Source organism: Muscardinus avellanarius (genome assembly GCF_963383645.1).
Source record: "Muscardinus avellanarius genome assembly, chromosome: 4".
Taxonomy (NCBI): Eukaryota; Metazoa; Chordata; class Mammalia; order Rodentia; family Gliridae; genus Muscardinus; species Muscardinus avellanarius.
In genome coordinates this window covers 158,248,339-158,273,525 of record NC_137789.1, presented here as the reverse complement: position 1 = coordinate 158,273,525, position 25,187 = coordinate 158,248,339, and the positions used below count along the sequence as shown (strand labels likewise).

General features: G+C 53.0%; 1 protein-coding gene across 3 annotated transcripts in view; it reads right to left on the bottom strand.

Moving 5' to 3' along the window:
• Positions 1–1,236: 1,236 nt before the first annotated feature.
• Positions 1,237–25,187, bottom strand: part of PTPRE (protein tyrosine phosphatase receptor type E) — a gene marked incomplete at both ends in the record, with an annotated part of 150,623 nt that continues 126,672 nt past the window's right edge. For all 3 annotated transcript variants that reach the window (XM_080694103.1, XM_080694105.1, XM_080694104.1), the window contains 14 exons: positions 1,237–1,311; positions 2,448–2,583; positions 4,168–4,334; positions 5,174–5,299; positions 7,374–7,508; positions 8,958–9,034; positions 10,820–10,913; positions 11,233–11,382; positions 12,264–12,399; positions 12,921–13,084; positions 14,739–14,858; positions 17,510–17,607; positions 18,999–19,035; positions 20,113–20,189. In XM_080694103.1, coding sequence (XP_080550229.1) covers positions 1,237–1,311; positions 2,448–2,583; positions 4,168–4,334; positions 5,174–5,299; positions 7,374–7,508; positions 8,958–9,034; positions 10,820–10,913; positions 11,233–11,382; positions 12,264–12,399; positions 12,921–13,084; positions 14,739–14,858; positions 17,510–17,607; positions 18,999–19,035; positions 20,113–20,189 — 1,592 coding nt within the window. The remainder of the gene's footprint in view (positions 1,312–2,447; positions 2,584–4,167; positions 4,335–5,173; positions 5,300–7,373; positions 7,509–8,957; positions 9,035–10,819; positions 10,914–11,232; positions 11,383–12,263; positions 12,400–12,920; positions 13,085–14,738; positions 14,859–17,509; positions 17,608–18,998; positions 19,036–20,112; positions 20,190–25,187) is intronic.

The window sequence follows — 25,187 nt, the reverse complement described above, 5'->3', positions numbered from 1 at the left end:
GGTTCAATCTCTTTAGTAAGTTAGATCAGATGTCCTCATATTTATATATTGTGCTCATCTCTTGGGTACCTAATGGCCATAGAAAGTTAAACGTTACTGAATCAAAAGTTCCTACTTTCAGCCTCTCCCCTCCTCTCCTGCCCCTAGGCCAATTCTACATGGCAGAAGGGAACCTTATTATTACCCAGTGTCAAAGGTCTCAGCGGCATATCCATCCAAAAATAAGTTAGACTTTAGGTTAAGGATTTCTCTGTCTGTCTTTTATTAAACACTGAGGGCGGGATGTTTAAAAACTGTACAAATCTAGACTTTAAGGTTTCTTTTCTTACAAACAATCTTAGCTTTTTACAAGAAACTTTTATATACCAAAATGCCTTTCAGAAAATTTAGTGTACTGTTCGTGGTTCTCCTACTGTATTTCCCGCCCAAGTGTGTGTGTGTACTCCTCTGCCGTGTGTGTAAGACACTTCGTTTGAACGCTGGATGGGGCTGGATTTGCACGGAGCCTGCAGGCCTAGCTCGAGGCCAGCACAGGCAGCAGAAGCTGTGGGGGGATGAGAGGTGCGGCTGGCTGATTCTCTGGACAGACAGCCCCAGCGCTGGGGCGATGGGCGCCCGGCGGTGGGTGAGCAGGGGACCTGGCATTCACACCTGTTCCCACTAGCCAGCACGTTCACACGCAACCTTGAGCCAATGGCCTCTGAAACATCACGGTGTCGTCACTGACTACTGTGTTTCAGACCTGAATTCAGGTCGGAAAGTCCTCTGAGAACTTTAGAGCGGAAAGAGGAGCCACATGGCTGAGCCGGAGGCTTCACGACGTCCCTGTTTGCACTGTTCCCAGAAAACGCCGCGGCTCGGGGTGCTGTGGGTTCCCAGCTGATTTCTGACTCTTTTGACAAGGGGCTGTGTGTGTACTTCTCCCATGAGCCCACTTGGCACGTTAAGAATTCCAACATGTAGAGACGCACGGTGTGTGAAGTTACATGATATCTAATGGGGAATTAAGATATCTACTGATATCAGCAGAAACATATACTTTGTGGGATATTATTTGACCTTAACATATTATTCCAATTTTTACAAAGGGTATTTAAGATTTAATAACTTTTAAACATAACAAGATATGTACAAACAAATTAGGAAGGGTATTAATGACAACTATGAAATAAATTAACATGATTTTTACAAAATATATTGACCATTAAATTAAAAAATATTTTAAGGCAGAAATCTTCATTTGAAATTAGCATAATCAGAAAATATATCAATAAAGTCTTGTACCACTTTGTAGCAGAATTCATACTGTTCCTGAAAACAAAAAACAAGAAGACGTTTAAATGATGCTTCAAAATTATATTTGATTAATTTAATCAGGAAAACATTAAAGAACAAAACATAAGTAATTGCTGCCCTTTTATTAAAGGCAGCTCCTGGTTCATAATTCAGTTTGCAGGACCATGCAAATTTCTAAGCAAAGTTATTTTCCTGTGCTAAAATGTCATTATTTCATTTTGGGCTAGTTTATTTTAGAACAGTCTGAGTAAAATGTCTTTAGTTCACATATATATTTTTATTTTATTTTATTTGGAAACAGGGTCTCTTAAGCCAGCAAGGCTGGCTTGGAACCCGCGTGTTCCTCCTGTCTCTGCCTCCCAAGTGTGGGAATTACAAGCATGCACCAATTTTACAATTTTTACAAATTCCAATTTTTACAAAGGGTATTTAAGATTTAATAACTTTATAGCAGGTGCCCTTTAAAACATAACAAGACATGTACAAACAAATTAGGAAATCAGGAATTTGTGGCTGCTGTGCTCTGCTGCAGGGGAGCTGGCGGGGGGCCTCCCTCTCCATCTTTCCTTGCACAGGGAGCAGGTTGCTTGAGTGGACAAAGAGCAGGCAGAGAGGGAGGCCGAGTTCAGAACAGGAAGCTTTGGGGGAAACGATAACTTATAACAGCCTTTAACATCGCAGCTGTCGGGGTAGCATGATCCATTAATGAATTTGGTGAGGGAGACTCTTCCAAAACCTAAAAGTCTGCAATGAAAGAACGTGTAGGGCAATCCTACAAAGGTGGGCTCCTTATGCCTCTGGGCAGGACCTGGAGGTTGAGTGAGACCTCGCCAAGGAAATCAGACCAAATGCCATAGTGTAAAATTGAACATGGCTGCTCTTGAACTTGATAATGGCATATCTTTAAATGCAACTGAAATTCATGGACAAACCCCTCCCTTTGGGTCTTGCCCAGAGGAGAGACCTGCATCAGAGACCTGAGGAAGGAAAGAGGTTTCTACTTTAGCCTGAAAAGTTGCAGTTGGTCCTTTGCCTTGAGAATTGTGGCCTCCTACTCCACCTCTAAAGGAGTTCCTTTAGTGAAAAAGACATCAGACCCATGAAACAATTTTTGACTCTTCCAGAAACATCTTTATCATTCAGCTTCTTACCAAGGTTTGCACCATGTGTGGCCTCTGAAGTCTTAAGCTCTTCACAGCTTGAAACACATCTAAAAGTCCCTCCGCTTTTACTCGTTCCAAAATGTTGCTGAGGGCTATGAAGGTGCCTGTCCGCCCAGCCCCAGCGCTGTGGAGAGAAAGAGACCCGTGGTGATCATCAAATTTGCACCGGGCGGCTGACACTCAGCTCCTCCCTGCCCATCAGCATGGACGCAACATGGAGAGGACTGGGGTTTCATTAAATCTTTAACAGTCAATATATGTGGCTTAGTTTTGGACCAAGATCCAGCAAACATGTAATTCCTAAAGACGCCATCCTAAATATAGTGGGGAGATATTTCATGGAATGCATCAGGGCCAGTTACAAGTTTGTAAGCATGTCCCTTCTTCTCTATGCGGCCCAGTGGTTCCAAAGTGTGTCCAGGGCTCAGCGGCCCAGTATTACCTGGAAACTCACTAGAAATGCAAACCCTCCCATTTGGGTCCAGGGAGGAGGCGGCCCTGATTCCTTACGGTCCCCAGGGCCTGTCTTCTGGAACAGAGGGCATTGAAGAGTGCCACATAGGGGAGGTTGGGACATCAGGCGCTCACGGCCAGGCCAGTCAGGTGAGGGGCCTTCCAGCAACAAGGGCTGGCCTCCTTCCACTTAACACTAGCTTGATAGGCTGGCCAGGTCCCCAGAGCGAAGGGCCGGGCGTTCTTGGGGGAATCCAAATGAGAGGTCTGAAGGAGGCCAGCCAGCCTCTCCCCAGAGCCCAGGCAGAAGCAGACTCAAGTGTGGGCACACTCCAAGGCTCCTGGCTACTGCAATGGCTCCACATGCACCTGCCTTTCCCCAGGTGGGACGCCTGGGCCCCACGCCATGCTAAACTAGTCGTCTGATTTTGGAGACGTCGTTCAAGAACTCATTTGGAGTTTATTCTAAGTCACTTCTGGAAAGGCACCTAGCATCAAATCCTAGACCTGAGCTCCTCCTCCTGGCCAGACTAGCAATGTGCCCAGCGGGTTTCAGACAGGGAGAGAACCCCAAACCCTCCTAGCTACCAGGGCCTCTGTTGGCCACAAGGGCAGAGTAGTGGGTGGAGGCAGAGGGCGGCTAGGAAAAGTGGGAGCCATGCGCGTGGGAAAGAAAACCGAACTGCATCCTTGGAAAAAACTCAGCGTCAACAGAGCGACTACGTACAGAAACTGTAAACACTCCAAACTTCCTAGAGCTCCTAGTAAGGGCTTTGCAAGGGTGATACCGGACATTGCCAGCAGGGGACGCGGAGCAGAGCTAGACCTGCTCTGGACGGGAGGTGGTTTTGGGATTTGGCTGCATTTACCCTTGTGGCCTCGCTTTGCTCCTAGGGCGGTGCTCACAGACTCTGGGGGTATCCTAGAGCGTCCCTCCGTCTCTGGGCCTGACTTCTGGGGGCAGGAGTGTGGCTACAGGCCTCCTTACAGATCCTAGTCCGCACAAGTGGCGCCAAACCCTGCCCTGAGCACCGTCTGCTTTCCCGTGCCCCTCCCGAGAGCACCCAGGACCCCAACAATCTTCAGAAAGGAGGCACCCAAGCTTCGAGTACAGGCGTTTGTTGGCGCTTTGCTGGGGCTCTGGGTAAACGTGCTCCCAGGTCCTTTCCCGCCTCCTCCCGGCAGACGCTCTGAGCATTCGCGATGCTGTGCTGTAAGGGGGGGATGCGCACACAGCCCCGGGCGGCCGGCTCACCTGCAGTGCACCGTGATGGGGTGGTTGCCGGTCTGCTGCTGCTGCTTCTGCACGGCAGCAATGAGGTCGATCATGCCTTTGCCCTCGGCGGGAATCCCGATCTCGGGCCACCCGTGGAAGTGGAACTGGCGCACCATGCGGACCTGCTCCTCCTGGCGGGCCAGGTGCTGCGGGCGGGCGGGCGGGAGAGGGGCTCAGGCTGCCTGCCCTGCGCCCTCCGGGACCACCTGCCTCCCACCGCCCGGCGGGACCCCCTGCAGGGCCGCGTCCACACCTAGGCAGCGGAGGAGGGTCCAGGCTAGCCGTCAGCTGTGCTGCCTTAAGCCAGGGAGACAAGACATCCAGAGTGCATGCCTTGGGGCCCCCAACAGGCCCCCAATCCTCTCTCTACAGGGTTCTGGGCAGCTGGGCTCCAGAGGAGCAGAGCCTCTTTCTTGAGCTAGAGCCAGGTTTGGGCAGTGGCTGGAGGAGGGCCCAGCAGCTCCCTGGGAAATTCTGTTACTGCTTGGAGGAGGAGACGGCTTTGCACAGGTGCCGTTTTCCTGGCCTGGCCCTCGAGCTCGGAACCCAGCCCACACAAGAAAGCCCTACCGCTCCCATTTTTGCCAGCAGGAGCAGAACCCAGAACAAGGTGGGTGTTCAGAGGCTCTGAGGAAGTCTCTGGAAAGGGCCTCAAGACGCCTCTGTGACTTAGCTTATCTCCTGTGCTCCTGCTGGCCAAAGCTAAGGTCACTGTGCCCAGGGAGGAGTGGAGACAGTGGAATTGAGGTGCCAGCCTCCCTGTGCTGCCATCTCGTCCTCCAGCAAGAAGACAGGTGACCGTGGAGGTCCTAATTTTCAGGAGAGCTGCGTCTGGATAACCCACTGGCCGATTGTGGTAAGCTGGGACTAGGGTGGACGGAGCCGGGCAGGTGACAGGCGCAGGGCCTGTCTGGCACCAGGGCAGGCAGGTCCCCGAGGGATGGCATTGTGAGGTCTGCAGGCCCAAGGAGCGCGGCAGCAGTACCTGATTGAAGGTGACCAGGAAGTCTCGTACACTGATGGCATCAGAGAGGGTATCGCTCTTGATTTCAATCGTTATTTCTCCGTGAGTAACTGCGCCCTCTGTTGGCCAGTACTGATAGCATTTATCCTTGGGGATGAAATAAAATCAGTCTTGTAATAATTTGCTGCGAACACTTTTGGCCTTATGACAGAGAATTGCTCTCAGATAATTTAAGGTATTTCGCTGGACCAAAAAGAGCTAGCCAAATATGAGGCAAAAAGTAAAAATATCAGATTCCAAGAAAATCACTTCATCAGTATCACTAAGAGAGGGAAAAGACAGGCTGCGTACTGCAGTGAGATGTTTGCAACTTAGTGAGACTCTTAGCAACCCAGCAAGACCCTGTTTCAAAACAAACAATAAGAATAATAAAAAAAGAATGGGAGTGTAGCTCAGAGGTGGAATTCCTCTGGGTTCAATCCCAAGTCACACACACGCACATATATACACACACACACACACGCACGCGCGCACACGCACACGCACACGCTCGCGCTCGTGTTCGCGCTCCCGTCGGGTGTGGCAGTCCCAGTACTTGAGAGGCTGAGACAGAAGGATCAAAGGTTTGAGGCCAGAAACTTAGACTCTGTTTCAAAATAAAAACAAAAAGGGGTCGGGGGTATAGATCAGGGCAGGGTATCCCTGGGTTCAATCCCCAGTATCACACAAAAAAAACATAAGAAATGATAAAAGTTTGTGATATAGAGAGCGGCTAGGGCCCAGAAGTTCCCCTCCTAGGAATACACTCAGGAGAAATGAATAAAAATACCCTGTATAAGAACCTATGCGTGGATGTTCACAGCAACATTATCCATATAGTCCTAAAGTACAAATGAAATAAATACCCATCGACTGGTGAATGGATAATAAGTCCATCCAGACTGTGGTTGCTGTCTGTAAAAAGGACAAGAGCACTGACTCAGGCTGCAAAATGGATGCGCCTTGGCAGCTTCATGCTGAGTGGAAGAACCCGCTCCGAGACCACGTAGTGAATGATCCCAATAGCATCAACGTCTGGACCGGGCAATCCCTGGGTCAGGAAGGGGCTGGTGGTCTCCAGGAGCGGGGAGGGCAGGACAGGGAGCTACCCTAATGGTGTGGGATTTCCTTTTTGGGGGTGATGAAAATGTGCTAGAATTGGACAGAGGTGATGTCTGCCCACCTCTTCGAGTGTTCTAGAGCTCACTGACTGGCACCCTTCCAAATGATGGCACAGAAAAGAGAAAAAGAAATAGCTATAGACACGAAAAGCAGGAGGGACAGAGAACAATTACTCTGGGCGAGTCAGATCCCAATAAAGAGGTTTTCTTTTCCATAAGAATTCTTGCATTTTGTTTCTGTGATGCCCCAGCTTCTAAAATGCTTAACTATTAACTACTGCACATAAATCAAGAATATACTTTATACAGGAGAGCACAACAATCCAATACCAATGCAGAACCCTTCATGGTATAGAGGAATGTATTTCTCCGTGACATTACATAAAACATGCCGCCCACTATGGATAAGCTCTGCTGGCTGATCCACTTTGTTGATCAGACTCTCTCTCTCCCTCCCTCTCTCCCTCCCTCCCTCCCTCTCTCCCTCTCTCTCTCCCTTTCTCTTCCTCCCTCTCTTCCCCCCCCCCTCTCTCTCTCTCCCCCTCCCTCCCTCTCCCTCTCTCTCTCTCTGTTCCTCACCCCCCCCTCTCTCTTCAAGTAAATCACAACACCAATTCAGGCAGGGACCTCTGGAGGGAGCAGCTACACAGATGTGCCTAACGCAGCAGTTTCTGTGTTGCTGGGAACGGGCTCGGGAGTGTTTATTACATTATTCAGTAAATACTTCATGGAGGGATTTCTGGGAAAACAGAGACCGCTGAGTTATTTGCTTCCATCAAACCCATATCGGCAGGGTGCCCCTATCAGAGTCTGTCTTTACACCTTGACATAAGAAAGTAAATACCACAAAGTATTTACTTTATTTCAATGAAAAGAAAAACACATTTCCTTTCATAGGATGTGATCTTGACAAGAAAAAAAATGCAGAACTTCGAGGCAGGTGGGATAAAGTGTAGGTTAAGTGGGTAATTACAGTGCACCGCTCCCTCATCCTCCAGAAGCCCTCGCCTCCCTCTCCTCAGTCGCCGCACGCGGGGTCGCGGCGGGGGCAGGCACCGTACCTGCTCTCGCTCCTGCACCTCAGTCAACATCACGATGGTGTAGCACTTCCACTCCCAGACCATCCTCCAGAAGTCCTCCACGGTGTGCGCCAGCGGCCCCTGGGTGGCGATGAAATAGTCCTTCTGCCGGTAGCCCTGCAGGTGGGGAGCAGAGGGGAGAGTCGGGCGTCTCTCCTCTGGTGCCTCTGGCTGCCACGTGCGCTTAGGACAGCTCCAGAGGGGAGCTGCAGCCCGCCCCGGCACACGCCCGCACATCCCCAGTGCCCGCCCAAGGGCAGGCCGGGAGCATGGCACACCCACCCCACCCCCAGCACCGCGGTATCTCTGAGTGGCCCTTATGAAGGACCAGTCACGGTGCCCCCAGAGCAGCACCCTGTGGCTCTGATCCTAACGTGCTCAGCTGGCATCACAGGTGGGACAAAGGCCAGGGTGGGAGGCTGCAGGAAGGCCTCACATCCCCAGTGCTTCAACAAGACCCCACTGACACCTGCAGCAACTTCCTCAGCTGCTGGTGAAAATCAACAGGAAGGCGTCTGCACAGCTCTTTCCTGCCCGTTTTTCTGCTGACTCCATTGTGCATGAAGACAGGCGTCATCTGTCCAGCCTGAAGACGCACTGGATTAGCCATATGGTAGAAGCTAGAAATCACATGGGGGAAGCACTGGGCGTCTAGGTGGCATGCAACAGAAATGTAAAAGAAGCTGGGGTGGCAGCACATGCCTATAATTCCAGTACTTGGGGCGCTGAGGCAGGAGGATGGTGGCTTTGAGGCCAGCCTCAACAATTTAGTGAGACCCCCCCCAGCAAGACCCCATTAAAAAATAAAAAACTATGCCGGGCATGGTGAAATCCCCACGCTTGGGAGGCGGAGACAGGAGGATCACGAGGTTCGAAGCCAGCCGCACTAGCTTAAGAGACCCTGTTTCCAAATAAAAGAATATGAAATAGGTCTGGGAGTGTAGCCCATAGGTAGAAGGGCTTCCAGGAACCCCAGTACCACCAAAATAAATAAATAAATAAATAAATAAATAAATAAATAAATAAATAAATAAATAAATGTGTGAATATATCCCAGCGTCAATCTGGGCACTCGTATTGGGAGGGAGGCACATGGGGAGGGGGCGCCAAGAGCGTGTGCATGTATGCCATTGCTGACAGCACTTACATTCTGATGTGAGACTGGAATGCACCAATAAAAGCACAAAAAAATAAAAATAAAACATAAAGAAGGCTGAGAGTGAAGCTCAGAGGTAGAACGCTCCTGGATTCAATCCTCATTAACACACACACACACACACACACACACACACACACACACACACAAAAGAGAAAAAGAAATTGCTATAGATACAAAAAGCAGGAGGAACAGAGAGCCAATTCTCTTGCATGAGTCTACATCTTATTTCCAAGTTCGCTATTCATTCTTTTAAAACAAATAATTCTGCTAACAAAACTGTTGGGTGTCTGGAAAGGCACCAGTTTTTTTTTTTTTTTTTTTTTTGCCTTGAAAAAAAGTTAATCTGTCGCGTGTAGTCGTATAGGAAGGAGGACGAGGCGCGCATCACAGCCAGCCAGCGTACTTACGTCTATGAAGGACGCATTGATGTAGTCTGTGTATTCTTGGCCCCTTTTCATGGAAAGGATCACTCGGTTGAAGTCATCTGCAAAGGGCGTTTGCCTTCAGTTAGCACAGATACGATCCCGCCGCATGGGCTTTAAACCTGCTGTGGGTTTCCTGGACACAGAGCCTGTTGGTGAAATCACTAGGTGCAGCCAGCTCTTTGGAATGGTCTCTTAAGCCAGGGCATTTGGCTGACACCTGCTGGGCTTACAAGCGAGAGACCCTCGCGCTGGCTCCAGGGCCCCTCCAGGGCCACAGTGAGCAGGGAGGGGCAGAGGAGGCCCTTCTCTACACCCTGAAAGCCACACGTGGAGGGCCTTCTCTGCTCATTTGACCTTCTTGCCCTCAGCCAGCGACAATGGTCCCCACTTCCGGGGTGGAGGCTTTCAATTCCCGGGCAGTGTTGGCCCTTGTGGAGTCCATGCCAGGTCCCCACAGGCTCAGTGCAGGTGAGCCAGCCAGACACTCAGAAGATGGGAGGCACTGGCGGGAAGGAGGGAGGGAGGAGGAGCGGCCAGCACAGTCACAGGCCAACACGGGCTGGAAGCGAGAGCGCCTGGAGGGGCCTCCCAGAGCCCCTCGGGTGTGGCTGGAGGGATAGATGGTCTGTAGCTGTCTTAAGTGCCATTTATTTATTTATTTATTTATTTATATTTATTTGTTTGTTTGTTTTTTTGTTTTTGCGGTACTGAGGATGGAACCCAGGGGTATTCTACCTCCAAGCTGGACACAGAGCCCGTTGATGAAATCACTAGGTGCAGCCAGCTCTTTGGAGTGTTTATGTTAGATGGTAGGTTAATGAAGGGGTTCAGGGAAGTTTGATTTGTAGGAAGGTTCTAAAAAAATAGCCCAGTTATCAGTTTCATTTTTCATGAGCCTATGTGATACATACCAAAATATAAGCATTAAAAATACAGGTGTCAAGCCGGGCGTGGTGGCGCACGCTTGTAATCCCTGTGCTTGGGAGGCATGGGTTCACAGCCAGCCAGGCTGGCTTATGAGACCCTGTTTCCAAATTTAAAAAATATAAAGTAGGTCTGGGAGTGTAGCCCGGAGGTAGAAGGGTTTCCAGGAACCCCAGTACCACACACACACACACACACACACACACACACACACACACACTACAGATGTTAAAGAATGCAAGAAGTATATTCCACAGGCCACAGAGCAGCTTGGGTCTGAGTCTGGGAAAGGGTCCCGGCCCCAGGAACCTCTTCTCTGCAGCACAGGTGAGCACTTGAGAGGGAGCCTGTTTCCGAGGTGAGTGTTTGTGAACAGTGAACGTCAAGGCCGTGTCTCTGCAGCCTCGCTCACCCTCCATGCCTCAAGCCGGGCGCCCTCTGCTCCCCTGATGCTTTCAGAGCCCAGGTTTGCCCAGATCTCTCATTTTTCCTCTGACCGACCCAGATGTGTGGTCCTGCCTTCTTGTGGGCTCCTGCCTCCTTCGCCCAGGGCCTTGGTGGTGTCCCCCTCCACTCTGAGTCTGTGTGACCAAGAGGGGCTCAGCAGACTTAGCTGGGCTCGGTCTCAGCCCCTGGCTCCCCTGTCCCTGCTCGGTGGTGAGATGCAGAACAAGGCACCAGGTCATGTCCTAGGTGAGTCCTTGGGCTTGCAGGGAGCCCTCCGCCCCAGAGCCGCCTGCCTGGGCCACACTGGCCAGCCTGGGGCCCCTAGACGAATCTTCCCTTCTGGACATCTGGCAGAGTGCCCGGCAGTCCCAGAAAGCATGGGCTCCGCCCTGGCTGGCAGAGGTGGGTGGCCATGAGCTTTGGGTCCCAGCCCGCCCAGCCCGCATGGAGGAGGGCCCGGTGCTGCCCCTTACACGGGATGATCTGGATAACTCTGGCCTTCTTCATGTTCGCCGGCAAATTGCCCGTCCGCATGTCCTCCTTCATGATCCGGACATTTGTCAGCTTCTGCAGCCGAGAGGGACACGCTGACAAGGTCAAGCTGACAATGCCCCGCCCAGTCCTCCCAGCAGGGCCTCCGCGCAGAGGCTGCGTCCACCTCCATCTCACTGAGCTACCTCAGCGTTGGGGGATACTACGTGAGGCCTGGGGCTCTGCGCAGAAGCTGGAAAGCCCCTGGGCATTCTTCCCTGGACAGCCCCCATGGGTGTCTGCCCTGCTCTCCTGGGTCCGTCTCGAGTGACTGAGAAAGCATCACTAAAGGGTCACGTCCTTCTTCCTTGCCTCCCCCCACCCCAGGACAGAGGTGAGACCTGCTCAGGCTCACCCTGAACTCCTCCTCCAGCCCGATCTTGTCGAAGTGGGTGGCGGTGCCGTGCAGGGTCTGAAGGTGCCGCTCCAGGGAGGACACGTCCAGCTCCGTGTCCCCGTAGAGGTAGTACTCCAGCAGGGCTTGGTAGATGAACGTGTACTGCACCTGCAGGGATGGGGTGCCCGCTTGACTTTCCTGCCACCCAGACTGGCCGCTCTGGCCCTGTACTAGCCCTCCACGGCTTCTGGGGGTGGAGACGATGACGGTGGCTGGCATATATTAGGGACAAAGGTGACGATCTGTGGGAGTCTAAACACTCCATGGCCTGTGAGGACTCCCAGGACAGGGGAGGAGCGGACCTGAAGCTGAGTGCTCAGGGCTGGGGGTGCTGCCATTCCATCAAAACCAGCGCTAGGGAGCCGGGCATGGTGGTGCACACTTGTAATCCCGGTATTTGGGAGGCTGAGACGGGAGGATTATGGTTCACAGACAGCCTCAGTTACTACTTAATAAGGCCCTTTGCAACTCAGTGAGACCCTGTTTCAAAGTCAAGCATAAAAAGCTGGGCGTGGTGGCACACACTTGTAATCCCACCATTTGAGAGGCTGAGACCGGAGGATAGCGGTTCGCTGACAGTCTCAGTTACTTAGTGAGGCCCTCCACAACTTAGTGAGACCCTCTTTCAAAATAAAGAATAAAAATAGGGCAAAGGGCATAGCTTGGAGGTCAAATGCCCCTGTGTCCCATCCTTAGACCCACACACACATGCACAAAAAGAATAAAAAATAGGGCAGGGGGTGTAGCTTGTAGGAGGAATGCCCCTGGGTTTCATCCCCAGTACCGCAAAAAAAAAAAAAAAAAAAAAAAGAAAAACCAAAAACCAAAAGACAACAACAACAAAAACCCCCCAAAACCAAAAACCAAAAAACAAAACCCAAACCCAAACAAAACAAAACAAAAACCCAGGGCGGGGGAGAGGTCGGGTGGCACCTCCATGCCGTGGCCCCGGGTGCGCCTTGTGAGGCTCAGGGTGGAGGCCCACTCACGTCTGTTTGGACCATCTGAGGACGCTGGTTGCGGATCCTTGACACGAACTCAAACACGTCCACCTTCTGCTCAGAGTGGATCATGTCCATCATGGCGTCGATCACGATGAAGGTGCCCGTCCGGCCCACGCCCGCGCTTGTGGGGAGAAAAAGACGCCACCTCTGGGTCACATTGCCCTGGAGTAAATGATAGAGCCCGGGAGATGCCCCGCACCAGGACGGATGAGGGACCCCCCTGCCAAGTCACTTGGTGAGGACCGGGACATCTACAGAGAGGCCACCAGAGGGCGCTGCAACCTCGGTGCCGGTTCTCAGAGCCACAGAGAAACTTGCAGGGTTTAGATGAAGCTCCTGTTTTCCTCCTGTTATCATCACAGGTGTGACCGGGTACTGGAAAGGGCATACTGGGCCTGTCTCTTTGAGACAGGGAAGCTGGGGATCCCTGGGGAGCAGAGGACAAAGCCCAGTGCAAGCCAGGGCCTCTATGCTGGGATCAGATTTACCTTGGGATGTGCTGGGAGGCCCTAGACTTCCCTCCCTGCAGGGCTCTCTAAACTGCTGCTGCTGCTGCTTGGGAACTGCGGTCTGTGTTCCCGCCCCCTGCCTGCAGCTCTGCCTGCCTTGATATACCTCCTTCAAGGCCCTGCCCGTCCGTACCTGCAGTGAACCACGATGGGCCCGGCGTGTGAGGGGTTGAGTGTCTTCACCTTCTTCAGGAACTTCAGCATACCAATGGGGGTGAACGGCACCCCAAAGTCAGGCCAGCTGGTGAAGTGCAGCTGGGAGACGAGCCGCGGGGCTTTGCAGCCATCTGGGAGCTGCTGTGGGGGACAGGAGGAGCTGTGAGGGAGGGGGGCCGCACTCCAGGCTCTCAGCACCTGCATCCGAGGACGAGGACTCCCTTGGTCCATGGTGTGGTGACAGCCATGGCAGGGAAGCTCAATATCCGTCCCAGTGCGGGTGTCTGGAGGGAGGCCTGCTGCCCGCCGCTGCTGGCTCTGGACAGGGCCCAGGGTCTCCTGCCGCAGCACGGAGCAGAGCCCACAGGTGCCCGGCTACGCCTAGGCCAGGCAGGTCCGAAGCAAAGACCACCCGAGGCTGGTCCAGTGCTCGGAGGCCCTTCAGTGATCACCAACCGCACACCTGCACCCTGGAAGTGTCTCATTCAGGAGAGAAGATGAGCGGTAGGCCTACTCCGTGTGACCCCGGACACTCGCTCAGAGCTGATATCAGCTGTTGTGACCCCATAACCCATGAGTTTAGTTCACGGGGCCGGACCACAGGAGGTTTTACACAGCGTATTTGGAAACACGTTAGTGTGTGTGTGTGTGTGTGTGTGTGTGTGTGTGTGTGCGCGCATCATAGGAGTGCGCGTGTGCACGTGGGTGGGTGTGGCTGCCTGTGTGTCCAGCAGACAGACAGCAGGAGTAAGAACAGTAAAATGTATCCTTCCCCCTTTTTGCTCTGGCCTCTAGGGAACTTAGCCTCTTATTTCTGAATTTCATTACATCAATCATTTTATCTTTGACTTGTTTTAAAGTTACCTTCAGCTTTTTTAACCAGGTTTTTAAAATAACTCTTAAATCTGCCTTGTTTACAGACATTTTTTTTAGCATTGCAGCCTGCCCCAAATCTTTCTGTGGTGGAAACTAGCAGGAAGTAAGTGTGCAAAATAATGAGGAGAGCCGGGCGCGGTGGTGCACACTTGTAATCCTAGCTCTTGGGAGGCTGAGACAGGAGGATCACACAGGTCAAAGCCAGCCTCAGCTACTGAGGCTCTCAGCAACTTAGTGGGACCCTGTTTCCAAGTAAAGTATAAAATAGGTCTGGGAGTATAGTCCAGAGGTAGAAAAGCGCCTGGGTTCCACCCCCAGTACCACCAAAAAACAAACAAACAAAACAAAACACATAAAAAACCCGGGAGATTTTAGCCAGGTGGAGCAGTGTATGCATATAATTCCAGTACTTGGGAGGCTGAGACAGGAGGATCCCAGGTTTGTGGCTAGCAACTTAGAGCGAAGCAGGCCCTCAACAACTTAGATCCTGTTTCAAATAGAAAATAAAACAGGGCTGGAAGGTGTAGCTCAGAGGTAGAATGGCCCTGGTTTCAATACCTAGTACGGCAGTACTAATACTGAAACAAACCCTAATACTGAGGAGGTTCCTATATAATTTTGAAATGAAAGACACTGCGGTCACAGTTTCACAATGGAAATGACGCTGTGCTCCTGGGGGACCCCGATCCCCTCCCCTAACAACTGTCTTCCTCCTGGGGAGCCTGGGACAGTCGCTGCGGCCCGGGGCGCCCGGCACTCTCTACAGACCAAGTCCTCGCTGGCTCCTCCACCCCAGCCGGGTCACGGGCTCCTCAGCCCCAGATGCAAGGCCATGCTGGGGTGGGCAGGCTCTCCGCGGTATCAAGTGTGGAGATGCGCTCATACCCCTGGCCTGGGCTCAACAGGTGGAAACACATACCGGCTGTATGCAGAACTTGCGAATGGTGTAGTCCACCAGCACCACGCAGTCTTCCACGCACACCCGGATGTTCCCGTAGGTCCAGCAGCCCTGGTCGGGCCAGTACTGATAACACTTTTCCTGCAGGAAACAATTTATAGAAACAAATAGATCTGCGAGTGGGCTTCATCGTCCTGCCCCCACCCCCACCATCCACATGAAGCCTCCCCAGGGCTGAGTCAACTGCTCCCGGCTGGGAAAGAGTGTGGGCAAGTGTTTCCTCTACAAATGGGGTAAGAGAGGCCGAGGCACCGGTTCAGGGCAGCCCGCATCACGACCAGAGCCGGGCTTCTACTTTGACACAGCCAGGTCTCCTTTGTGGTCAATCTAAGAATCCCACGGGGTGTAGTGAGCTGGCTGAGGCCCGGATGTGCTGAGCCTGCAACCTTCAGCCCTGGGGAGCCTAACTCCAAGTGACCCCAGGCTGTACTGAGGCCCACCACGTGCCCCCAAGGATGGCCCCTCTCCAGCCCGTTTCTTCCTGTTCAGTTCCCCAAGGATGCAGGTTCGCAGCCCTGTTTAAGAGGTCAGTTTCCTCTAGGGAAGAGGAGGCTGCAGGCAGAAAGGCATGGGAGGGGCCTCTTCCCAGGAGGCGGTTTCCTTTATCCCACCCTCAGAGACAGAAATGGCTCCAGAGACAAGCTCTGGGAGCGCTTTCATTTTCTGACACCCCAGAGCATCCTCTTAGGGTTAGGTTAGGGTTGTGTCATCTACCAGCCTGGAAGGCAGGAAGGAATGAATGAATGGAGACCCAGCACCAGGGAGAAAAGATCTGCTCCACGTTCCATGAAGACATCCCTGGGCTTTAGCAAGCCTTCCAGGCACATGGCTGTTGATCTTGGAAATGGCCCAGGAGCGGCATGGCTGACTGCTCAGGTCTCCAGGGTTAACAATCTTACCCAGCACAGAGTGCTGGGTATTCAGACACCAACATTCTGGTGTTACAACATCCCAGGGACAACCCCCTGCCGAACACACACACACACACACACACACACACACACACACACCCCCTGTCCCCAGCTGGCCCACCCTTCAAAGGGCATCTAGGAGCAGCTGGAGGAACACCCCGAGGTGTCCCACTGGGGCCCTGGGGACTGTCCTGCAGTTCCTAACTGGACAGGCTCTGGCAAGAATGAACACTGTCCAAGCCCCAAGGGCCAACAGCAGTGTGGCCGTTCCTGCGCCCTGGCCCCCATCACATTGGGAGATGCCAGCGCATTTCACAACAGGCTGCCCAAGATGTGGGCTCTGGAGATGCCACAACTGAAGACTAAGCAGCAAAGAAAAGGGGAACTCTCTGAGAGTGGCGCCCCAGTCTCAGCACGCAGACGCCCTGCAGGGCAGGAGGCCCGGAAGAAGGGCAGAGAGAAATGCCGGGTGGGGAGGGGTGTCTGAGCCCCATGGCTTTTGCTTTGTTTCTCTCTGGGGCAGCAGTGCCCAGCGAGGCTGGTCTCTGTGGGTGGCAGGTCACAGGGACCCTGAGCCCCTGATGAACCGTTGGCCTCCTGCTCCTTTCTCCAGTGGAGGAAGCACTGCCGTCCTGTGTAGGAGGATGCCCTGATTCCCCCATCATGGTTTCCATCGCTGACTAAGGGCTGACGGGGCAGAAGTCACACTGGGAGAAGGTGTGGCGCTTCTCAGTTCTGCACCTCAAGAAGAAAAACCCCTCACTGCACCCCACCGGAAGACTGCCCTCCCGCTCTTTCCGGCACAAAACCCACTGTACAGCGGCGCCATGGGGCTGCCTGGGCTGTGCCCGCAGGGGCTCCGGGCTGGCCCAACCCCCCTGGGCTTGTGCCTGGCACTTCCTCCTGAGAGCTGCCGTCCCTCCCAGAGACCTTGGCATGCGGGTGCCCTGGGGGCCTGGCCAGAGCCTCCTGCGCCTGTGTAAGGGCCAGGCAGGACAGAATCCTCCTAAACAGGGCCTTCATGCTGGAACGTGTTAGAAGCACTGTCTCCCAAACAGATCTCCCTGCCTGAAGAAGCTCCCGGAGGCTCCAGGTTCTTTCGTTTGGAGAAGAGCTGGCTGCCATCAGCAGGTCATACAGGGGTAGCAGGCCTCCAAGGGCTCCCATGCCCCTCCTTCCTGACCCTGCTGGAGCCCGATCCTGGTGCCTGGACGTGGTGGTCAGGAAAGCAGGTGCCAGCGAGGGCTTGTTGCATTGGACGGGAAGCAGCTCAGCTTCTCCGCTCTGCAGACCAGTCTACTCGCGTTCCTGCAGCATGCCTGGCTTTCCAAGATCATCTGTGAAGTTCTTTGCCCTGCACTAGACATCTCAATAATGACTACCATGGGGGTAAGAGCCACGGGTCAGCCAGGCCACCCTCGCTGAGGAAATGGGGATAACGCAGCTGGTCAGGGCAGTGAGGTACTAGGGACACGAAAAACTTATTATGAAGGCCGGGCATGGTGGCGAACGCTATCCCAGTACTTGGGAGGCTGAGACGGGAGGATACTTAGTGAGGCCCTCTGCAACTTAGTGAGACACTGTTTCAAATAAAGAATGAAAAATAGGGCTGGGGGTGGAGCCCAGAGGTAGAATCTCCTGGGTTCCATCCTCACACACACACACACACAAAGACTTTACTGTGAGGTAAAAGTGCTCTAAGCCACTTAGAGCTCTGTGGGGGGGGGCGCTAGGAGGGAGGGAAGGGGCGAAGGAAGGGTGGGGAGCTCTCCGCTGGCCAGCCTCAGGAAAGACCTAGCAGCCGGCTGTGGAAGGACTCACCTCCTTCCTTTCTTTCAGGTTCGTCAACATGACGATGGTGGCGGACTTCTGCTCCCAGACCATCCTCCAGAAGTCATTCACAGTCTCCTGTTTAGGGCCTGCACAGGGAGGAGAGGCCCAGAGTCAAGGCCACTGAGCTGGAGGCGCTGCGGCCCTGCACCTGCTGGGGCTCTGGATGGCTGTGCTCTCCAGCTGGTGGGCTGGTCCAACAAGGGCAAGCCAGACCCTGACATTCCAGAACCGGTGGGGGGCTCCTCCTCTTTACTGGCTCCAGCCAGGAAACCCGGCTAGTAACCGGGCCAAGCAGGGATTAGTATATTCATGGGCAATAAAGGAGTGTGCGAATGTGGGCTGGGTCTAATGGTACGCATTCAAGTGGCTTGTGTCTGCTCCCAGGGCTTGTTAATGCCCGAAGTCGAAGTCGTTCCCCTTCAGAAGTGCTGAGTCAAAATGGACGTGTGTGTGTGTGTGTGTGTGTGTGTGTGTGTGTGTGAGAGAGAGAGAGAGAGAGAGAGAGAGAGAGAGAGAGAGAGAGACTGATTGCAGGTTGACAACTCATCCCCTTTCTAACCCCCTTTCCTTGATCAAAACCTTAAGCTCTCAGCATAGTGCTGTCTAACAACGTAAACAACAGTTAGAGGGTCACTAGAAGTGACACTGTTCTGTTCCCTTCCAGCCGGTACACGCACAGGCGCACACACACACTGCCTGGGAGTGCAGCAGCCACGTGGAGCCTCCTCCTCCCCCCAGGCTAAGAGCCAGCTGTGAAGAAGGGCCCCTCGCTGGAGCTGTTGTCCAGCCCTGGCTGCCCCCACCCCCAATTCCTGCCCTTAAGGGGAAAAGGTGTGTTTGAGCCACTGTCAGGTTTTCTGAGTTTATGGCTAGACATAGACCTGGGGTTGTTTGGGCATGTATATCCAGGTGTTTCTCTCCATTTCTCGGGAAATATGGGTTTAGTTTTTATATATACTGACTTTGGAACTTATTATAAGTTCTTGGCCCAGGAAGAAGAAGACAGGGAAATCTAGCTTAGCCTCACTGACCCATACATGGCAGGTGGACAGCAGTAGAGGGTCCTGAGGGAGGGAGCCTCTACGGAAATGTAAGGGAGGCTGGGCCTAGAATTGCGTGCAGGTTAAGGACCTGTTTTTATGGCTGCAGGGCCTTGATCTGAAAAGCTACTTCTCCCCTTTCTGTTGGATTTGGGAGCCCGGGAGCCCAGCCACCTGAGAGAAGTCAGCTATCTAACAATATCAGCACAAGCTCCCCAGCATGGCCACAGCGGGCCACTGCGGGCTGTGTGCAAATCCTGCAGGTGTGCAAAGAGATGCGTGCGTGTGTGCGTGTCTGTCTGTGCCTATCGACTAGCACGCAACAGGCCTGTTAAACTCGGCAGTACTCCCAGGCAAAACAAATTATTGATATTGTTGGCGAGAGATATTGACATCAGTTTACCAAGATAATGTTCAAAAATTAATAAAAAGTTTACCTTGAGCTGCTATGAATTTATTCTTCTCTTTGTAACCCTAGGGGGGAAAAAATAAAACCACATTTGTAATTACTCAGAATTATCTTTGACAAAAGGATCTTTCTGTTGTTGGGAAAGGAATTCGTAGTTACCACAGAGAATGTGGGAGACGGAGGCAGGAAAATGTAAGATGGGAGGAAAACTTGAAGGTGATTTCAGAAATAATGAGTGCTATTTTCACATGTCCCTTTTCTAGTGTTTATGTATGCTGAAATTCACACGCGCACACAGGGTCGTTCAAACGAAGACATTTTTTTTTTTTTTTTTTGGTGGTACTGGGGTTCCTGGAAGCCCGTCTATCTCCGGACTACACTCCCAGACCTATTTTATTTTTGGAAACAGGGTCTCCTAAGCCAGCACGGCTGGCTTCGAACCTGCGCGATCCTCCTGTCTCTGCCTCCCAAGTGCGGGGATTACAAGCGTGCGCCACCACGCCCGGCCAAACGAAGACATTTTTCATTGGGCTAATAATGTAAAAATCCTTTTATAGCCTTGATTTTAAACATTGGTTTTATAATTTATATTAAATGAGACTTTATTTTGTTTGGTTTGGTACTGAGACTTGAACCCAGGGCTAGTCTACCTCTGAGGTACACCCCTATGTCTATTTTTCCTTTGAAATAAAAATAGGGTCTCTCTCCGTTGCTGAGAATAGCCTCCATCCTGCGATCCTCCTGTCTCCGCCGTACAAGTCCTGGGATTACAGGCGTGTGCCACCAGACCTGGCTATATTAAATGATATTTTAAAGATCAACTAAATGAATCTGAGCAGTCCATTGCAGATGGTTTTACCGCAATTTAACTAGTCTCCGTTTACTTAACTGGTCTAGTTTGTCAGGACGTGAATACTCTGCAAGGACACCTTCGTGCCTGTCTCTGTTGCCACCTGCATGTTCTCTCTGTGATTTCTCAAAAACATGGTCCTGGTCCTGGGTGCGAGCAGGGAAACAGGGATGGATGGCTTCGTGCGTACTCTGACATGGAGCGGGAAGAGCCAGGTCAGGGCTCAGGCTCGGGCCCCCAAGTGGCCTGGGTGCTCCGTGCAGGGTGGGGGTCAGGGGAGCTGGCAACTTACGTCTATGTAGGAAGCATTGATGTAGTCCGAGCAGGGAAGTCCGTCCACTTGGCTCAAAATCACCCTACAATGATCATCTGTGAAAAACCAGACAAACCGTGATGTCGGGATAAGGACTGAACTGAGCACTTCTCTCATCTACAGCATCGGGCGCTAGGAAGGACAGGACGGGTCTCAGGCAGCCGTCGGGGCAGCAGAGGCGTCTCCCGAGCAGCCCTGGGCTGCGGTGCGTGTGGCTGTGGATGCCCCTGCTCCGCTGTGCCCCGACGGTACTGAGCGGTGGTGGGTGAGGAGAGGAAAGCAGAGATCCTGCCCTGCACTTGGTGCTGCGGTGGCCAAAGTGCCCCGGAGGACAGGGATACTGATTAAAAGATTTAAGACGTCACCGGGTGAGCTGGGAGTGGTGGCACACGCTTGTCATCCCAGCATTTAGGAGGCTGAGACTGGAGGATCGCGGTTCACAGACAGCCTCAGCTACTTAGTGAGGCCCTCTGCAACTCAGTGAGACCGTTTTCAAAATAAAGAATAAAAAAATAGGGCAGGGGGTATAGCTCGGAGGTCAAATGCCCCTGGGTTCCATCCCCAGACCCGCAAAAAAACAAAAACAAAAACAAAAATAAAACGTCACTGGGTCACTGCATGAGTGTATGTGTGTGGTGTGTGTGCCAGTGTCCAGAGCAGACCCGCTGTGAATGACCACACAGGCACGGAGCAGCAGCGTACACGCAGAGGTCATGCTTTCTGAACCCTCGCTGCGCCAGACTGAGCAAGGCAGGAGGACCTGAAGACCGGGTGCGCTCGCCCCGCACCCGGTGCTGGGTGTGGGCAGGACTCGAACCCCAACCCCATGCGCCACTGTCTGTCCCTGGGCTGGAAGTAGGCGGCTTCAGGCTGCACCCAGTACGACAAGCCAGACCTGTCACCAGTGGTGTGGGGAGAGCTGTGTGTGCGTGTGGCCTGTGAGTGTGCTGTGTGGTGTGTGCATGTATGTGCTGTGTACGTGTGATATGTGTATATATGCTTGTGTGTGGCCCGTGTATGCTGTGAGGTGTGTAGTCTATGTTCTCTTTATGTGGGATGGGTTGTACTGTACACATGTTGAATGTGGTGTATGTGTGTGGTGTGTGTTAAGTGTGTGCTGTATGTGGCATGTTCTGTGTTTGTGGTATATATGTGTGTGTTGCATATGTGTGGCATGTTATCTGTGTGTGGATCAATGTGTTGTGAGTGTTGTATTGTGTGTGTTGTGTGTTTGTATGTATGTGTGTCGTGTGTTCTTGGTGTGTTGTATCCTGTTGTGCAGGGTGTTTTTTGTGTTGTATTGTGTGTGGTGTTATGTTGTATTGTGTTGTGTGTGTTTGTGGCGTGGTGCAATGGTGTACTGTGTATGCTCACCAGGGAGTGCTCAGCCGGGCTCCACTATTGCTTTTCTGTTATGTGTGTTTTGTGTGTGCTGTGTATGTGTGGATCAATGTGTTGTGTATGTTGTGTTGTATTTTGTGCTTTGTTGTGCTGTATGTGTGTGGCATGGTGTGATGGTGTGGTGTGTATTCTCATTAAGGAGTGTTCAGCCAGGGTTCTGTCACTGTTCTTCTGTTGTGTGTGTTGTGTTGTGGTGTGTGTGTGGCATGGTGTGGTAAGGAGTGCTCACCGGGGGCTTTTTTGGGCCCTGGTTACTTCTGCCTTCACAGGCTTTTTATTCATAAAAAAATGAAAACCATTATTTCACCTTTAGTAGATCATGAATTACGGATTATGTGTCTCTGATTGTGAAGAAATGGGGCCATTTTTGTGGCCTGAGGGGGAGTGGCTGCAGTGGCCTCCCGGGCCTGGTGGGGAGCCTGCCTCCTGTCCTGGGAGAGGCGGCCTCTTGCGGGGCCAGCTCCGGGAAACACTTTAGAGCTGGGCTGGCAGGTGTTTCAGTCTTGCTCCCTGAGTGATGACTGAGTCCACGACCTGGTCCTGCTGGCCCTGGGCCTCCGCTCAGAGGAGCCATGTGTGGCGTGGTGTGGCGTGGTGTGGCGCAGGCCTCCCCTGTGCCTCGCTCTCCCTGGGCCGCCTGCTGGGCCACACACTGCTCACTGTGGTCCTGAGTCTGGGCTTCCCGACTGGGTCAGATGTCTTCTGTGATGCGAAGGGGGGGCAGCAAAGCTAGGGGCCAGTCACCACGCCAAGTCTCCAAGCCTTCAGCTCCAGGTGACACCCCGAGGTGGGAGGGGCCCTGGCGGGACACCTGCAGCTCTGGTTGCGATCATCTGGCAGGAGAGCTTTAAGGACAGCCACAGAAAGGCAGGGGGCAAAAAATAGCCTTCTGGTTAGATTTAGAATCTTGCAGCTTCTAAGAGCTTCCTGTTTTTTTTTTTTTAATTCTAAAAAGTCACACTTCCCTCTCAAAACATTATTTTCTAAAATTATCAGCTGTTGGCATTTTTTTCCCCCCAGGAAAGAGGGCCCTCTCACTGTTGGCCAGGGAGCCCTGTGGGCCTGAGGGCACTTTGCTGACACACAGGGCCTGTCCTCGGAGCTCCCAGGGCCACAGGCCTAACTGAGCGTCTGTCCAAGGCACGTCTTATAAATCTGCCCCTGACCTGAGGGCGATTAGGAAGGCAGGGCAGTGGCCGGGGCTGGGGGCGTCGGGTCCCCCTCCCATCATCCCTTGCGGACTCTGACCCTGCCCTAGGTAAGGGCAGGCTCCTGCAGCTTGGCCCTGGGTAGCAGCCTGGGTAGCTGCCTGTGCAGCCCTGCTGTCCCGCGACCCAGCCCACCAAACTGGCACCAGCAGGGAACCCTGGGGGCTTCTTTGACCCACTGTGCAGTGTCCTCAGACAGGCCTCTTTCTCAGATAGAAGCCAAACAAATGGTTGTCCCCGGGGCACAATGTCTTCACACCGTGTTTCTGAAACCTGGCATCCTACTACTCATGTGGAAGAGCCATGTCCCAGCATCACCTGCTAGGCCTGGACACAGGACCTGGAGTGCCTGTGGGTGGCCCTCCTGGGTGGGCTGGGCAGGACAGCACCCTCACGCTGGGGCTGCACAGCGGGGCGAGGGGAATGTGGGGGAAGCGGAGCAGGCCTGTCCAGAACTCTCTGTGTTTTCACAAAGATTTCCTCTCTCCGTGCAAGCGAGGGACACTCCATACGGCAGGGAGGAGGTGGGCGCGTGGGAGGCCCTGCCCGTCCAGAATGGGTCTCCTGGGTGAGGCATAAGTCCCCTTGGGCTGGGTGTAGAAGATCCCACACCTGGACAGTGATGCTGGTATCTCTGGGGTCCCACCAGAAATACTCTTGATTAGCAATGCAAATGTCACCTTTGAGGGATAAGAGCTTAGTGATCAAGAGAAATCCAAGAATGTGACCAGCATCGAGCAGGTTCTTGGCTCACACGGGCAAGCCAAGGCGTACACTAAACGGATCAGTTAAGGGATGAGTTAGGAACTGATGCTTTTTATCTGGACTTTCATTTGACGCGAATTCTTCTCCGGAGCCCAGACCTCCTCCCTCTCTGGTCTTTCCTTACAGCTGTCCAAGCCATCTAGGTGGCCGCCCCTCCTTGCAGCCTGTCCAGCAAAAGCTAAGTGGCCATCCCTCCTCTCCTCAGATCCCTGCAGCCCATCCAGCATCAGGTCCTCCGGGCTTGGTCACAATGAGTGTTCAGAGGTTGTTGTTTTTTGCGGTACTGGGAAGGGAACCCAGGCAGGGGCATTCTATTCTACCTCCGAGCTACACTCTTAGCCCTATTTCTTATTCTTTATTTTAGAACAGGATCTCATTGAGTTGTAGAGGGCCTCACTAAGTAGCTGAGGCTGTCTGCAAACCGTGATCCTGCTGTCTCAGCCTCCCAAATGCTGGAATTACAAGCGTGTTCCACCACACCTGGCTGTGTTCAGAATTTAACTGTGGGCCAAGGCGCCCCACAATTCAGCTGTTCACCTTCCCCAGTTCTCTCTGGGCTGTTCCAGCAAGCGAAGACTGACTCTTTTCTCTAGTTGTAGTTGAATCATAGGCTCATAGCGGGCTTTGTAAAACTCATGCATAAATCCCAGGCATGCAAACCAGGAAGGGATTATTTTTAGGAAGTGCTGAAAGATGGACAGACCATAGCTTCCTGTCTACACCGAGCAGATGGACCCGATTCTAATCCTAAGAGTACAGCTAGAATCAACCTGAAGCCGACCCCCGATGAGCTCCTTCGCCCCAGGAGGCACTGCAGAGAGGGCGCTTCCCTGGACCAGAAGGATTTAACCTGAACTTGGAAGAGCTGCCCTGTCAGCCCCGTGGACAGAGCTGTCGAGGGCAGGTACCCAGGCACAGCCCCCACGGCCAGCTCTTATGAACACTGTTGGGAACCTGCAGGGTGTGTGTTGGCACTGAGGCAGGTAACCCCAGGCAATGCCCAGACAGCTGCCGTGGGCCATGATGCACCCCACGTGCAGTGCTTGGCACCCCAGCTCCGACAGCTCCCTGGCACCTACACACACCAGCACATGGGCACCATTTGCGATTGGGGTTAAAGCTGGGCTGATTCTAAGCCTTCCCACAAGGGTGTCAAACCCCTATAGGTTGGTTGTTTTGTCTTTTCTTTTCTTTTCCTCTTCTGTTGTTTTGGGGATGGGACCCAGCAGCATTCTATCTCTGAACTACATCCCCAGTCCTATTTTATTCTTTGATTTTGAAACAGGGTCCCACTGAGTTGCAGAGGCCTCACTAAGCTGCTGAGGCTGGCTGCGAGCCTGTCTGCCTCAGCCTCCCAAGTGCTGGGATGATTAGCATGCGCCGCCATGCCCAGCTCACCCCTGCAGGCTTCTTAGTCACTTCTTTCCTTGGACAAGGACCTTAGGGGATGCTGAGGATTTGCTGACTGTGATCAAGAGCGCCGAGTCTGCGGGAGCCAGCTACTCAGGGCTGCCGGCAGGCCTACACAAGGGCTGGGCCTCAGTCTGGTGGGAGGGCCCTGCCTCCTGATGCCAAAGACCAGGGAGCAGTGCCCTTCCCTGGCTCTTCTGGGGACCCAGGCTGCTCCAGCAGGCACAGGCTTCACAGCTGTCCTCTAGGAAGGGAGGCCCAGAGAGAAGG